Source organism: Lepisosteus oculatus, chromosome 4 (genome assembly GCF_040954835.1).
Source record: "Lepisosteus oculatus isolate fLepOcu1 chromosome 4, fLepOcu1.hap2, whole genome shotgun sequence".
Classification (NCBI taxonomy): domain Eukaryota; kingdom Metazoa; phylum Chordata; class Actinopteri; order Semionotiformes; family Lepisosteidae; genus Lepisosteus; species Lepisosteus oculatus.
In genome coordinates, this window is record NC_090699.1 from 16,774,136 (window position 1) to 16,790,666 (window position 16,531).

At 40.8% G+C, this 16,531-nt stretch overlaps 1 protein-coding gene across 1 annotated transcript; it reads left to right on the forward strand.

The window, feature by feature from the left end:
- The first annotated feature begins 1,690 nt into the window (after positions 1–1,690).
- ubtd1b (ubiquitin domain containing 1b) lies at positions 1,691–16,136 on the forward strand. Its single transcript, XM_006630244.3, has 3 exons — positions 1,691–2,405; positions 12,056–12,283; positions 12,878–16,136. The coding sequence occupies exons 1-3, from the start codon at positions 2,333–2,335 to the stop codon at positions 13,258–13,260; spliced, it is 684 nt and encodes a 227-aa protein (XP_006630307.1). The 5' UTR covers positions 1,691–2,332; the 3' UTR covers positions 13,261–16,136.
- Positions 16,137–16,531: the final 395 nt, after the last annotated feature.

Genomic DNA, 16,531 nt, shown 5'->3' on the forward strand with positions numbered 1-16,531 from the left:
ACTTTAAGCCATGGTGTAATCGCACAATTTTGTTCTTGTGCAGAACTAATTTGTGCATTTACACAGCACAATGCTGGAGCACAAAGGGAGGACCTGGCAGCAGGCCAAGACAAAACCCAGGAACATCATCCACAGTGGCACTGGGGTCCTGTACACTACGGTGTGGCGGAATGCTCTTACAACGTCTTCCAATTTTATCCGACAAGAAGACGCTTGAGCAGAGTAACACTTGAAGAAGAGGAATCGGCGTCAACACCATAAAGAATGTGTTCCTTCATTCAACATTTCCAACATTTTTTAGTGTGGATCGAGTAGTATAGGTGAGGCATTCCCCTCCAGATTGCAGAAAGCCTTACGCCAGGTAAAAATGTGACCTAATTATAACCGAAAAATAAAATAACCACAGTGAAATTAGAAAAAAAAGGTATATGTTAAAAATCAGACCGAGCATTCACTGTTTCACTAGAGTTATGTTCGGCTATGATGTGCCTTTCAGAGCTGTCACCCTGTTGAGCGATGAATAGGAGGACAGTCATCAGAGAGCACTGGTGGAGGGGAAGAACTCTCTCTTCCTAAGGGTGGTAATACTGTGCTGCACGCTGAGGATACCCTCAGACAGAATCATGTACATGTTGCCAGTGTGACACCATACATCATGGATTCTGATAACATAGGAAACGATGTGATGATGGAAATTGTGCATAATATACACCTAAGTATAGCAACACCCATTGTGTGCACACACGTTTAACCTCTTTTATCGGACACGATCGATAATATTTATTGTTTTTTGTAATATTCATATTTTTAGGCTAGAATTTTATTTTTTAACTGTACATTGATGCTATGAATTGATTTTCTGATTTTAAAAAATCAGCCTGGACAGCCTCCTTGGTGCACGACACATCGCTTTACTGAAGAGTTCCGAATCACCCACACAGTAAAAAAAAATGCACCAGTCACAATAATCTCAACTACGAGAGTTTGTTTCTTGTAACGCTCAGCTACGTCCAGCAGTATTAACAATGTATGTGGTTAAGAGATATTGATTGTAAAGTATATCCTATCTATTCAAACTGTATCTTTCAGATAAAAATTATCAGCGGGCAGTAAAGGGATTTTGCGATCTCTAATCTTGATGCAAAGCTCTGTGTACTGGATCTCTGAAGAAAAGTGATGTCGTTTCTCATAGGGGGCTGAGCTGAGCCAAGCTCTTAACCACAAAGTCAGGCTAAATCTGATTTAACCTGCCTCACAGCAGGTTAAGAATGAAGGATATGTTGCTATAGTTATTTAACTTTAGACCGTTCAATCTTGCTTCGTGAAACCGAAAATCCGGATTTTTGTCATCGTGTTATCCGGTTAACTGAGAGAGCTATGAGAAACAACCCCTAGGGCAACAGTGTTTTTTTCGGGAATAAGATATTTTTTTAACATTGTTTGAGAATGAGATTTCTGTTCTCATGCATGTGATTTGATGTAATCTGCTAGAAAAAGGTGATCGATACTTATCAATAACGACACAATCAGACACCCACTTTTTGATCCGATTACAGGGATTTATTTTTGTTACGCCAGATGACAAGGACTTGCCGAGCTACTGTTTATTTATATTTCGCACACAAACACCCGCAGCCCTTTCCTGTTACCTGACACCACAGCGGTGCCAGTCACGAGACGAAATCCAACACCGGCCGGTTTCTACCCAGAGCTCCGCGCAGGGCCGCGCAGGCGCACTAGCGCCGTCTGCCACCAGGAAGGAGAAAGGGATTTAAACCTGGAGCAATCCGAGGCGACCTGGGAGAGGTTGGGGATTAGGGAGGGCAGGGAAACTGTCTAGAGAGAATTTTTTTTAAAAAAAGAAAACAACAACAACATATCTGTGGAGTTGTTTTTGTGCCACAAGAGCAGAGACGAGTTTGCTTAGCAGGCTGAGCCGGGACCGCAGAAGTGCCAGTGAAGTTACCGCCGGACTCTTGAGCCAGAAATAACTGGAGACGGGAGAGGGGGAGCCGCGTTCCCTCTCCTTAAAAATAACCCCCGAAGTGCTTCTTTCCTGCAGCGGCGGGGCCGGTGACCTCGCGAGGGCTGAAGGTTTGGCCGGTCCTGCTCCGGGGGGGTCCCTGCCGAGCCCCCCCGCTACGGCTCGCGCCTCGGAATGCTCGTGAGCTCAAACGACAACAACGGCGCCTGAGTCTCGAGCGGCGCGGTGCTCCCGCGGACGCGCACGGGGAACCCAGGGGCCGCGTCCCTTCCCGGAGGGGTCGGCGTGAACGCTTCTTCCCCCACGGCGTGGAGCTCTTTATGGGGGGTCCGGAGTAACTGACCAGTCATGGGAGGCTGCGTGGGAAGAGAGCGGGGGAGCTCGCAGGGGTCAGGCCGGAGCGGGGCGAGGAAGCGTGGAGGTAAGACACCCCCCGCCCGGGACGTGTGATCAGTTTCGCTTCCTGCGAGAGAATGTTTTGTTTAGTGTTGGAAGTTGAGCGGCTGCAGTCCACGCCGAAAAGAGGCCAGCGTCTAGTGTAGTGTAGCGGAGGGACGAGGCTTTAGAAAAGAGGCTGCTCGCAAGAGAAATTCGTCGAGTGGGGAGTTTGAGTCGACTCTTCGGAGGCCACGACCTACGCAGCGAAGTGTTTGTCAGTCATAATGATGGGGAAAAATGCCTTGCAAGCACGCCCGGTCCCTTAGCTGGTGTGGATGTGAGGTGTTCTTACATCGCCTCTAATCCGGGTCCAGTCTAACACACGGTTAGTCACGACACATCCGCAGCTTTGAGCCTGAAGGATTGCCGTGTTTCTTGTGAGCACTTTTTACAGACGAGAACTGCAACGGTGCGGGTGCAGAGCCTTGGATGTTTTCTAAGTGTGACACTCGATGCAAAAAGCAGAATATCCCTTTCCTGTCGAGACAGGGATGTCAGGGGATCCGTGTGTGACCAGTGGTTCCTCCAGGCCCTCTGTGCGACTTCCTGATGCTTTGCCCCGGCCGGGTCACAGATCCTCTGACGCTCCTTCCCCATTCAGAGCACCACTGTGCTACAGCCAGAGAACAGCACAAAGGAAACACTGTACCCTTGCACACAGCAAGCCACTTGCCCATCTAGTCGATGTGGTTCTTTATAGCTAATTAGGATTGATTAAAATCTGCATATTTATCAATTTTTCTTTAGAATTATAATAATGCCGTAATCCGGCCCTCAATCCCAGGGTACATTTTTTTAAAAATGTGATTTTCCTTGGCAAAATCTGTGCTTTTTACCGCTGAGCTTGAGGTCTCTTTCTGGACTCCCCTGTTACTAAGGGGTGAGAACTAGTCTTGGGATAATATGAGTTGTGGTTCTTGTGGATTACCTAAATCCTCAGTGGATCAAGAATAGGCTGTAGGAATCTCACCCTGTGTGCTTGGTGATTGATTAGCAGCCTGTGACAGGTTACAGTCTAGCATCTTGTGTTTGTAGAGTGAAAGGAGAAGGCCACACCAGGGCCACAGCAATAGGACCCCAGTCCATTGTGGGATCACTCCCCTCCACTGCTGAGCCTTACTTACCGTATACAGCTGGGTGGACCGGAGCAAGTGGGGTGAAGTACCTCTCTCAAGGTACAGCAGCAGTGTTTCCAGCTGGATGCGAAGCCACAACTCTGTTCTGACCCCGCGAGTTTGTAGTGTAGAAGTCCCTTCAGGTTTTCCTGAAAATGTAATGGGGGGGGGGGAAATAGTGCTACAGGAAGAATGGCGCGGGATAAACTCAATGCGCACAATCAAATGCACTGGCGTTGGCTCCAGTGATGAACTGTTCTAGAGAACAGAGAGGTGGGTTGTGACTTTGCTTATTTTTGGTGATCTGAGGTATACAAAAAAAAAAGTCATTTGAATTTTGAACTTTTCACAACTTCACAGATGATGCGACTTGATATTCCTTCTTACGATTTTGTGGATCTGGTTATGTACACTCAAAGTTTTGTCTGTCTGAGTAGTTTTGAGGCCAGGTCTTCCACAGACTGAATTTCTGATTTGTAATTGCAATGAATGTAATTTACATGGTCTGTGTGAAGAATGAAGAAAGCCTGGTAGAGCAGAGTGCAGTCCAGTTGGCATTTGGTACTTGTCTTGAGTCTTCCAAGGTTATTTAATCCGTCAATTGACTTTGCCTTAGGTTTTATTATTCTAGCACATCGTTTCACAAATTGTGGCTCAAAAATATTCCTTTTATGAGGTCATTTATAATTAATCGTCGATGGGATGCTTTAGATTCTTATTTTATGTTCAGACTTGAGAAAAGTGTTTTCAGAGCTTGTGCTTTGTGAGCACACATCTACAAAACAAGCACCCTGTAATGACAGGAAGATTTCTGCATACAGTTTAGTTACTAATTTGCAACATAAAACAAGCATTTTTTTAAAGAATTGCGCTCTGCTGTAAACATTAATATCCTGTTGTACTTAATTTAAAATGGCTGACTTTTAATCTTGGTTACAAATGACGTGGCATTTAGTCTCATAGCCTGCTATATTTTATGAGAGAACTTTGATGTTTTTTAAAACTGCCCCCAGTTTTGTTTTTATGTAAACGATGTCTGCTTGGGAATAATGCACTATGTAGTGCAGAATACAGGAGTATATTATTTATAGAAAGCATAGCTGAAAACAGCTCAAGGTAAATAGATGTCTCAACATGTGATTTTAAATTGCCTGGTACTATTAATCGAAGATTATGGTGTACTGTCCCGGTCAAACAAGGACTTACAGCTACGGTTTATTTTTGACTCTTGACTTTAAAAGGGTCTGATGGGATCAGGATTGCTGCTAAAGCACTTAGCGTAATTACAAATTTAGACATTGGCTAGGAAACGTTGTATACACTTGCCCCTAAACGTGCTGTCTACAGAACTCACTGGACAGCCACTGTTTTAGTAAATAAAGGGTAAATCACATCATTGGCTGTTCTGTTCTTACTGTTGACAAGGAATTCATACACACAAAATCAGATATTCTTTATCTCCTGGGATTCCACATAAGTGGTTGAGAAATAATAGTACTGCAGGTGTTTTCCGTGTAATCATTCTGGTAGACTTGATGTTTAATACAAATAGTACATGTTAACCGTTGCCTGTAAATACACTTTAAGTGAATTGTTTCTTAAAGGGCCCAGCCAGAAGAACTTGTCAGTTTAAAGACAAGTAATTTTGACTAATGTTTAGTATTTTCCACATCTATTTTGCTTTATGACAGATGTTTTTAAATGGAACCCAACACTGAAGCCTTTTGTTTAAATATTGGTAGTCTCATTATTCTGTAGACGTTGGCTTCTTTTCATGGTTTTTCTTCATCAAGGTGACACTCTTTACTGATAACCATTTGAATGTCTTAAGTGATCGCATTGTGTATGGAAATGAATAAGGGTAGGCTCTCTGTAGGCATGTGTAGTAAAAATGTCAGATGCTGACCCAAAGCAGTAAAAAGCATGACTTAAATTATCGCAAAATAGAAGTCTGAAAAATATCACGTTTGCACTGTTGCAATTCCATTAGTTGCGTGAAAAGCTGTGTAGTGCATAACGTCGTCCTGTTTTCCCTGCCAAACCGCTGAGTCACCTGCCTGTTGATTCAGATTTCCAGATTCTTCGTATCAGAAAAGGGAATAGTGCTGCTTGGCAGTACCTTACAACCCTGTGCCCATCAAGAAGAGGAAACTTCACAGTCTGACAATACGCACTTAAGTGGTCTGTGTAAACATGTTCGATTTCAGTCTAGCACTCGTCACTGGAAGGCTTATTTTGTCAGGTTGTGTTTTTTTTCCTTCTCTGATTCATACCTTAGAGTTTCCCTGATTGCAACTTTCTGGCAGTGGGAAGGTATAATTTGGCAGGGATGTGGGCTGAGAGTCAACCCACCTCTTCTCTGCTCTCGGGCTACATGTCTTAGTCAGCTGTGTAAAGGCTGGGCCTGTCCCTACAGTTTAAAGTACATTATGTTTATTATTTTAACCTTAAATAAGGTGCTACTTCAGTCCACAGTGAGGGTTAAATGGTGTGGAGTAATGTCAAATGCCATACCACTGACCTTTCCAAATAGCTTGGCCTTAAAGCGTAGTCCAACTACATGCTACATTTCTACACAAGTAGTGTTTTTGAGAATGTGAATGCATTTTTATTAACTCTTATTTTATTCATCATTTTTCCCTCAGTATCATTGTAGGAATGCAAAAGGTTAGAAGTGTTTTCCAATGCAAATATCAAATAGTTTTTCTAATCATCTCATGTTTGTACTGGGTTTCCCCAGGTGAGCTGTTCTGATGGACTGTTGCTTTCACTTACTGTGAGCTCTTTCATTATTGCACTCAAGGGATCACAGTCTTGGTCTTGGAGGCCCACAAGTCTGCTGTTTTTTTTATTCTGCTTTAATTGTACTAGTTGTTTTATTTGAACTTGTTATTAAGTCACAGTGATACACAACATTAGAATTTTACCCAACTTTTGCCTGGTTTTACTGAAGACCGGGGCTACATTGTGTCTTTGTGCCAAAAGAAGGAAAGGATGAAATTTTTTTCCACTGGAGAATTTGCACTACTGTAGACACTGGTGCAATCTAATGGTTTAATGCCCGGGGCAAAGACTTGCTAAGTGCTATTAAAGGAATGTCCTAAACTGACAGGCTAAAAGAGCTGAACCTTTCAGTCATGAACAAAGCAAACTATAAGGATACCTGTAGTTCCAAATATTCAAAACTCTCAAAGACATTGATGGCATTTACCTGTAGAGATCTTTAGAATTAGCAGTGAAACATGAACCAGAGCATACAGGTGGAAACTACAGGGAAGTGCATCTGAAACTGAGAACAGGAGGCACTTCTTCCTCTCAAAGGGTTGTGGGAGTCTGGAACAAGCTGCCCTGCCATGTTGTTGAAGCCAGTACTTTGGCCTCCTTCAAGAAATGGTTGGATTTATTGGGTCAGCTACTAGTGACTACCAGACAGTTTAAATGGGTCCAATGTCCTCCCGTCAGTTGTAACCTCTCTTATATTCTTATTAAATGAGGATTACTTCTTAAAAACTGAGTCTGGTGTTTTTTTATTGTTCTACTTTGGTTTTCTATTTAAATTAAAAAGCACAAAAAACGTATTGTAACCCAAGTCCTACTGCAGCATTGCTAGTAGAAGAAAAAGTACTAGAGGCGAGGTGTCACAGGTATGGCATCGTAAAACTTGCACAAAATTAAAAATTGTTGGAAAAATCACATAAAAAGTTGAAACTTTTTTAACCCCCTTTGACTTGATATAAGCAATATATAGCTTCTTGGTTAATAATAGGATCAGGGTAAAGCTTAAATTTCACCAGTGACTGTTCTTCTTCTGTGTGTTACTTATGATTTCTCTTCCTTTGATGTGTGAAAAACTGCACTTTACAGAGCACAGCGCTTCGAGTATATCTCTAGCCTGCTGTTACTATAACTCTTAACACTGCAGCATCGGTGATGTCTGGCCCATACGTTTGTGGTTAGTTGATATCTGCTCAAAAATAGTTCTGGGATGTTTTCTAAGGCTTTGGCAGTCTTACTACAGTGTTCCACTTTATCTTTAGCACAGCTGCATGACATCCAGAGCACACAAGCTCTAAATAAGTATTACAAAGCTTACAACTTTGTCGATCACTGTCCATATAAACTCATGAAACAAAGCCAGGAGTTTGTAAGTGCAAAATATCTACATTTATATTTTTTTTTCTTGAATGTAATAAGCTGTAGAATGTTATTGTCTTTGTTTTGGGGAAACTTTATTCAGTTTTCCTTATAAAAATGACACAGTAGATAGCAATTTGTGTTGTCATTGTATCCACAACAATCTTGTTTTGTGGCTATATAGCATTATCCACCGACACAAGTGTAAGATGTTCTTAATTTCAGTTTCTTTAATTTTCTATTTTAAACTTTTGGATTAACTAAGCACCTTGTTAAACTCAATGTTGCCATCTCCTTTAACAAAAGGGAATGATCCATTTCTGTTTACACATGTCTGTTCTATAATTCAACAGAACAGTTTTTCCTGAGATGATGACACACTTCTTGATGCTCTTGTAACATTAGTGCTGGAGCCTGGGGTGGATGGCTGTTTCGGTTCTTATACCTGTGGCCATATGACCCATCTGTGGCTCACCAGACCTCTGCTCGTGTCCAAAAACCCATTTTAGTGATCTGGTATTTCTACAAATGTGTTTTTTTTATATTTAAAGGACTTTAGCAAAACTGAAATGATGAGCAGCCAAAGTATACGGTGTGGGGAGCAATATAGCTTTTAAAAACACTGGAGTACCCAGCGACGCTCCCATCATCGGGATGTAATGGCTTTTGCCATGGAGACTTCTCTTGTTGTGAAACTTGTGCCTTTAATTGGGGAAAAGGTTTAAAAACAGATGTCACTATCCTACCCTTCAATTTAGCGTCTGTTACCCAGTGATTGCATGATAGTCATAGTTACACATGTTCTCCTCATATGATAAAGTTGGCCAAAACTGCCATCATATACAGCAGCAGAATTACAATTTTAAGGCAGTGGCGTGTAGTAGAGTTGTGGCACGTGGTTAAGATGCTGCTATTGTACCCCTGAGCAAGATACTTTACTCACGCCTGTTGTATAAATGGGTTTCAGGGTCTTTGTAAATGAGAAATTTCTTGCTTGACTTATCTTTTAAAAATAAGATTTAAAAGTAATTTGTGATGGCTTGGCTTTGCTGTCAAGGACATTTTTTAACAAGTTTTGTTTTTTAACAAGGTCTTTTACGGCTGTGTGAGGCTGAATGGTTTAGCATATTTAACACAAAGGGAGTCTACAGCAATTCACTCAATTTGAAAGGAGTCTGGTATTTAGAAACATTGGTATTTACAGGAGGCAAACTGTGCTGTTTCGGGAACGATCTGTTAGAGGTCTGACATAATGAAGTGCTAATTGATTTCTGCAGTGGACATTTTCAGAATGATCCCTTGGATTACTTGAGCTTACTGTACTTGTAACGTGCAGTGTGATACTCTACCTACCTAAAGTGCGTCCTGGGAAAGACTGGGTAAATCCTGCCCTGCCTCACCTGATTACAGCATGTAATCCGCAGCTCTATAATTAATTTGCTTTTATTGAAAGTGACCTTCTAAATACCTATCAGCTGCCTGTGTACCATCACCAATATATCTCTTTGTGGAGTATGGATTAGGGAGGTTGTGGCTCAGTGGGTTTGGTAAGACAACCTGAATCCTCCAAGACCCTTATTGATGCCTGTATAAATTCTGCTGTAATTAATCTCACTTACAACATTGTTTGTGTTTACTTAAATGTTCGCAAGGCTCATTTTCACAAAATCATCCATTAGTTTATTGATCTGATACAGAAGATAATTTTTGCTTCATTCTGAGGTGGGACTTGTGACGGATTTCCTTTGGTGCAGTGATCTTTGTAAAATGAAAGTCTACCTACTGGCAAAAAAAAAAAACGTTGAAGAAAACCAATTGAAGTAATAACTGACCATCTTCACCGAGATATTCAGCTATGAAGTGAAATGTTTTGTGCAGAGTGCAATAAGATCTTAGAGACTTACATATTTGCACCTTTCAAATGTAAGCCCTAGTGATGGAGATGATCTGTTCTTTTTGTGCATGCAGCAGCTTAGTTTTCCAGACTAAGCTAGGGCAATCTGTGGCTCACTTTTGCTGCATGGTCCTTGATACTGTAAGGACAGGCATATCTGCCCAGAAGGCTTGAGGATGCCCCCTCATCCTCATGTTACCACTTTATAAAAGGGAGAAAGAAGCACTGGAGTCCAGCAAAGACCAACATAACTCACTTATGCGATAATTTCAGGAACTTAATCTCTTCAGTTACAGTACAAGGAAGTATGTGAGGTGAACTGATTCAGATCTTATACCTTTCAAAAGAAATGAGGTACTGTAGATTAAAAAAATTAGGCTTAGTGAACAGAACATAGTAAAATGGAAACTGCTTAGTCGCCAGTTTTGTACTAATTATATATACTTTTAACACTCCGTTATCAGTGTATGGAATACAGTACGGGGACATTTAGCAACAGCAGTGGTGCAGGCCCTCTGAATGGCCTGTTCTTGTCATTAGCTCTTCTTCTGGTCAGGACTCTAAACCCTGCAGGCAGTACAGAGTCTGAGCTGGGAAATCCCAAGGCAGTCACATAAGTTACATAAAATAGTGCAGCTGACCATGAAAACTGTGGAAACAGTAAGGGGTTTAAACTGCAAAACTGTTTTTCATAGGATTTGCATATGGCAAGACACAATTGTTGAATGTTTTAATATTACTTTTTTGTGAACAGGGAAGGCTGAGTATTTTCCAACATTCACAAAAACTTTATTCAGTTTTTAAATGTACATTTCTCACTTTAAAGAGTGCTTTCACCTGGGTTTTACTGTCTATTCCTGATTAAAGATACAATGGCCTACAGCATGTTGACGCAGAAGCAGTGCCCTCCAGAATTATTCATACTCCAAATGAAAGGGGAACAAAAAGAAACATAGCAGAATGAATTAGGGACTGAGTAATTTTACTTAATTTTTACTGTTATCATAACAGCATTTCAAGTACATGAATTCAATTTAAATAGTTAAATTTGACACGTATTGGGGTACAGTATGTCAGACAAACAGCTGGCTCTTTCTGCTAAGAACCTTGACATTCCAGCACATCATTGATCCAAAACATTCATCCCAATTACATGCAAATAAAATGTGTTCTTCACTGACCATCTTAATCTCCAGGCCTTAAGCCAAGTAAAACTGGAATGTTTGTAAGTTTTCCTCCTGAAGTGCCAGAACCTCATCACACACTACCGAAGGCCTCTAGTCATTTTATTCTCTGACGGGGAGGATCTACAAAATACTAATTGTGAATAAATGTGACCCTCGTGTTTTCTGGACTTTAAACTTGCACAGTATTGTCATACAATAAACCACACGTATTATTTATAACATTTTTATAACAGTTTTTTAGCAAGAAACATAATGCAGTCTGTAAAACCTTATTTTCCCTAGTTTGATAGGGATAAACAATGGACCTGAAATCTGAACACTGTTGATAAATGAGAACTGAGTGTTTCTCTAAGGTGTTGTTTTTACTCTTGTGCTATCTGAGTTCCTGCAACATGCAAGAGCTTGACTTTGGACTCTCAGTAACAGTAAATGCGGTCACATTACTTGAACTGTAAAGCTTAGAGGCCATTCCAGATTTTGAGAGGCGGGGACCTCGAAGTTCAGTGTTGAAATGAAAACTTCATTTTCGGATTCCATGGCGGAAACGTTGTGTTTTCTTTCTTCTCTTTTCAGCATGGAATAAACCTATTACTTGTTACTTTTATATATATTTGTTGTATCTACTTAGGCAGTAACACCAGCTCTTTCCATTTTTCTTCCAGTACACAAACCTGGTAACTGTTTATCCTCCTTAGTAAAGTTGACTTTGCCCAAAAATTGCCAAAATGTACAGTGCATGTCTCGGAGGACAATCCTACTTTACCTCACTGTTATTCCCACAGAACTGTCAGGCTTCCATTTTCATATACTTGACATGTTGATTTGGTTTACTCCAACTGAAATATCTTAATGAATTTGATTAGTAGACCATAAATAATGCTTTGATCTGAAGCCTTGCAATAATCCAGACCAATGAAATCAAAACCTTACTCATGCTTTTTCGTTACAACTTTGTGATTACACAAATTATCACACATCACCTTTCCTTCATCAGTGGTTAAAGGTAGCCTTTGTCAAAGATACACAATAATTGTTTCACCTCTTATAGTCAGGTAGACATCAAATAAAGCAAATATGTAGATGGAGTTAGACATTATTGATTGGGTTTACAATACCATACTGTAGCCTCCAAAAGGAAAAGAAGTACATCTAGTATTACATTATTTTTTTTGGTAATGTTTAGAGACTGGTCATTTAAAGAAACCTGCTTTTAGTATATTTTGGTCTTGAATTTTAATTTGCCAGAACTCCCTATTCCGACTGCTTGTTGGTCACTTGACAGCGGAGTGTGTCTTTCCTGCAGGTCGCAATGAGCCGCTGAAGAAGGACAAGCCCAAGTGGAAGAGTGATTACCCAATGACAGAGGGGCAGCTGCGCAGCAAGAGGGATGAGTTCTGGGATACAGCGCCAGCCTTTGAGGGGCGCAAAGAGATCTGGGATGCTTTAAAAGCAGCTGCCATTGCAATTGAGTGCAACGACCACGAGCTGGCCCAAGCAATCGTGGACGGAGCCAGCATCACACTGCCTCATGGTTAGTGACGGACGGACTGATTCACTGGCAGTGTTTTTATGTAATACGGAAAACAATGTTTCATAGGTAGGCCTGGGGTTGCAAAACCAAGGGATAGATCACAACCTGATGCACTAATTATGTTTTGTTCTGGGAATTCCAATAAGATGAAAAAACAAATCAAGAATGGTCATAGCAGGAGTTTAACAGTTGACATATTGCCATGAGTAGGATCAACAGAAGGTGTAATAGTGGTGCAGTGGTAAGCATCGCTGCTTTGCCCTGGGTTCAATTCCAGACCTGGTGCTAATCTGCATGGAGTTTGTATGCTCTCCCCATGTTTGCCTGGGTTTCCTCTGGGTGGTCCAGTTTTCCCCCCTACTGTCCAAAGACGTACGGGAAGGTTAATAGGCTTCTGGGAATATTGGCCCTAGGAGTGAGTGTTTACGTCTGTGTGTGTCCTGTGATGGACTGATGTCCCGTCCAGGGTGTATCCGCCTTGCATCTTTTGCTTGCTGGGATTTGTCAGCTCCTGTGTGACTTTGACTTGGATGAGAGTGGTAGATGTATGGATGATCAGCAGATACAACTCGTACTTCTCATTGGCATTTACAGGGTCCTTGACGGAGTGTTATGATGAGCTGGGGAATCGGTACCAGTTGCCAGTGTACTGCCTAGCCCCTCCAGTCAACTTGATTACAGAGCGCAGCGAAGAGGAGCCTGTGGAAAACCCAGAGCCACTGGTCATCCCCAAGAAGGAGTTCCAGCTCAAGGTGCGTCTGTCCACAGGAAAGGACCTGCGCCTCAGTGCCAGCATGGCAGACACCATCGGCCAGCTCAAGAAACAGCTCCAGGTCCAGGAAGACATCAGTCCAGCACATCAACGCTGGTTCTTTTCAGGGAAGCTTCTCACAGATAAGACCCGCCTACAGGAAACCAAAATCCAGAAAGATTTTGTAATCCAGGTGATTGTAAACCAACCTGCCATAACCAACTGAGTCTGCTGTCTGAGGGCCCATCCAAGATCTCTCTGGAGAGCGAAGTTAAAAGACAGAGACTTTTTACCAGTTTTCTTTGTTAGTGTGTTCAATTAAACACAAAAGTGAAATGTAAAAATGTACTGGCCTACAGAATTAGCCTCTCATCATTTGATCCCCAAAGAGATGTCTGCAATGTGGCTGAATGTTCTTACAATGGAGGCTTTCAAGGTCAAAGATTTACTAGTGTACATTGCAGTCCGGAGTGCCCTTCTTGTATGAGACAAGGCTGAAATGCATAATCGTATTATAAATGAAAAATATAAGTGATGAATATGGCACAATTGTATACCGCCCATGCCTAGCTACTGGGTGTTCAAAAAGTCTAAAAATAATGTTTGTGTGACCTGGAGTAAGGCATGGGATAGAAATGCCGATCTTGCAGCAAGGAGCCCAAAGTCCTTGCACAGCTGTGCTTGCAGGCTGTCAAGGGAAATATGAGTTACAAGCACATTAGTCAGTCCCAGGAAACTGCAGAGCAAAGTTGAAAAAGTGTTCTCTGGAACTGGGAATCTGACTCTTCCTTGCTCCAGGTGTGATTCAATTTTAATTAAGAAACTGTTTAGCTTTTTGCACACTGAAATGTAGATGTGTGCCTTTAAGAAAATGGAATTCTGGAATGCTGGAGTTACTCACTAGGTAAGATTCAGGAATTGCAGTAGGTTCCTGTACAGACATGACATAGTTGCCTTTAATTAATGACTACATTTTAATCATCAGTAGAGTAAATTATTTCCAGTGTGTCCAGATCTTATGAAAGGTATCACTCCCCTTATATTTAATGCTTTGGGTTTACCTATAGTAGTTTTCCATGCTTTATATTCTCTTTCCTGTTAAACACTTGGTGCCAGAAAGGACCTATAGAGAGCAGACTACATTTCTGAGATGGAGAGACTCATGGTATATAAGGTCAGTTTCTGATAAGCTGTTATTTTAAAGGTGTGATGTTCAATATGCAAGTTAAGATCATGTAATTATCACATTATCACAAACTGATCTCAGCAAGGTCTTTGCATCAAAGTGCTTTACTTACACCTTTGTGAAAGCCAGTTATGCATTGTTGCAAGGTTTATTATATGAGTTGACTAAGTTGGTTGGTTCTGATTGGTAAAAAATCAGAGCAGGTTCCCTAGTGGCGTACCTCCTAAAATGCCAGACTCTGTCATTTGCTGGTCCATTTTTATTCCCAGGTCTAAAGAATCACAGATCTCCTCCATCTCTAATGAAGGATAACTAATGAGGATTTAGCTCTTTTTTTACTCTCCATTGTGACCTCTGTGAAGTACATAACTGGTGAGGCTAGAGGCACATCCTCCAAGCCAAACTCCACTTCTTTGACTCACTCCTGAACATGGCTGACTCTTCATCATCTGACAAGAAGTTCAGGGACATTAGTGTTTGCAGTTGCCAGTGGACAGTTGAGGTAGGTCATAGGAGTGAACTGGGTATTCCAAACTTAAGGACAAAAGGTTTGTTTAGCCTAATTGTTTTAAATCTTTTTTTTTTCTTTCACAAATATTCATATAAAGTTATTCGTAGACCTAGACCTTTAAATTAAAACCCATGGTGGTCAACCGTCTTGTGGTTCTGTATCTTTATCCCAAAGATGCTGGCACTCTTCAAGAAGTGCAGTAAGTTTGTGAGGTTTTTCTTATTAGGTCATTTTTCTGCATGGGTTTCTTTGGAATCTTTAATGTTCAATAAGAACTTTAACTTATCACAAGGAAGATTTGCGGTATGCATATGTTGTATATGATAGTGACCTTCAAACCAGGGTTAATTAATCATTGCGTAGTACTACAGTACATAGACAATAACAGTTAAAAATGAAGAAGTAGTTTCCTAGTGGACAGCATTAATAAAGTCACGGGAGCAAGGGGTGACTAGAATTAACATAATGAAATAATCATACTGAAGTGGCTGTTGCTAATTAGTGCAATCTTAGACAACATTGCATTTAGAATTTTAGTGTACAGAACAGCACAATATTTAAATAGTGGCAAGCTGCCACATACAGTGTAAGGGTTGAGGGTACTGCATGGTACAGCCACGATCTTTTCGTCTTCTAACTCTGAAGTACCATTGTGTGGTTTTTCATGGTCTTGGTTATCAAACCATTAGGATTTAGATTGTAATAACATGTTTTCCATCCTTTTTAGCATCACTTCACTTGCTGGAGCACTGGTCTCACTTGCAGTCCTGCAGGAGCCCATTAAAATACTTGATTAACCAGTGTTCTGTTTTTCCTCCAGGAAACTTGTGATTTCCTCGTTTGCTTCACACAGCATTAAAATTCCTTTGTAAGAATGTATTTTGTCTGAGTGTGGGATTGGGGGAATTAAGTTCTAATGAAATAAGTTTCATTCTTTGCAAAGGTTTATGAACGGTGTCTTCTGTGTTGAGCTATGGAAGTGTTGCATTTATAGTGTCATGCTTCCAGACACAATGCAGGTGAAGCCAGGTTTGGCATGGGACTATAAAGCCATGAACATATTTGTAGTGACTTGGAGGAGACTGGATTAGACTTCTTTGTCCAGAACCTGGAAACCAAGAAGCCATCTTATTTTCACTGGGCTATTATTTGCAAGTATAAAAACACTGGCTCATAAACTGATAAAACATGCAAATTCAACAAGCATATCCCATGACTTCCAAGAGGGTGTAAATATATAGAAATCTGTATATTTAGAAACTTTAAAATATATATTCTAAGATAGGAAATGAGATAATTTAATATGCGTACAATTTTATTTTACAGGTGATGTGTACATTTATAAGCAGATTTAATTTTCATCCTTGTTTTTTTTAAACTTGTCAATTAAAATGGAAGATTGTGACTCCTGTAGTGTTGTCTTTTTTTTTTGTCTTTGGTTATTCCCAGTAGTGTACTTTTAAAAAGTCTGCAACATACTGCAACTGCTATGATGAGCCTTAAACCTTTAGACTCAAGTGCCACCTTGTGGACTGTGGAAAGAAATCTACAGAACAAAAGGAAACAGAGCTGGCACTGCAGACGTTCTGCTGCCTTTAGGGGTGAGTGGTGAGTGATTGTAAGAAAAACTAGGACATGGGCCAAGCATGTCTTGAAGAAACAAAGTATAGTTTTAAATCACAATATTTCCTGATCATTCTTAAATCATCCGAGTAGAATTAATCATATGATTGCTACTCAGTTCGTAACTAATGGAAAAGCTGGACCATTTGATTCTAAACTGACACTGCCTGTTAACAT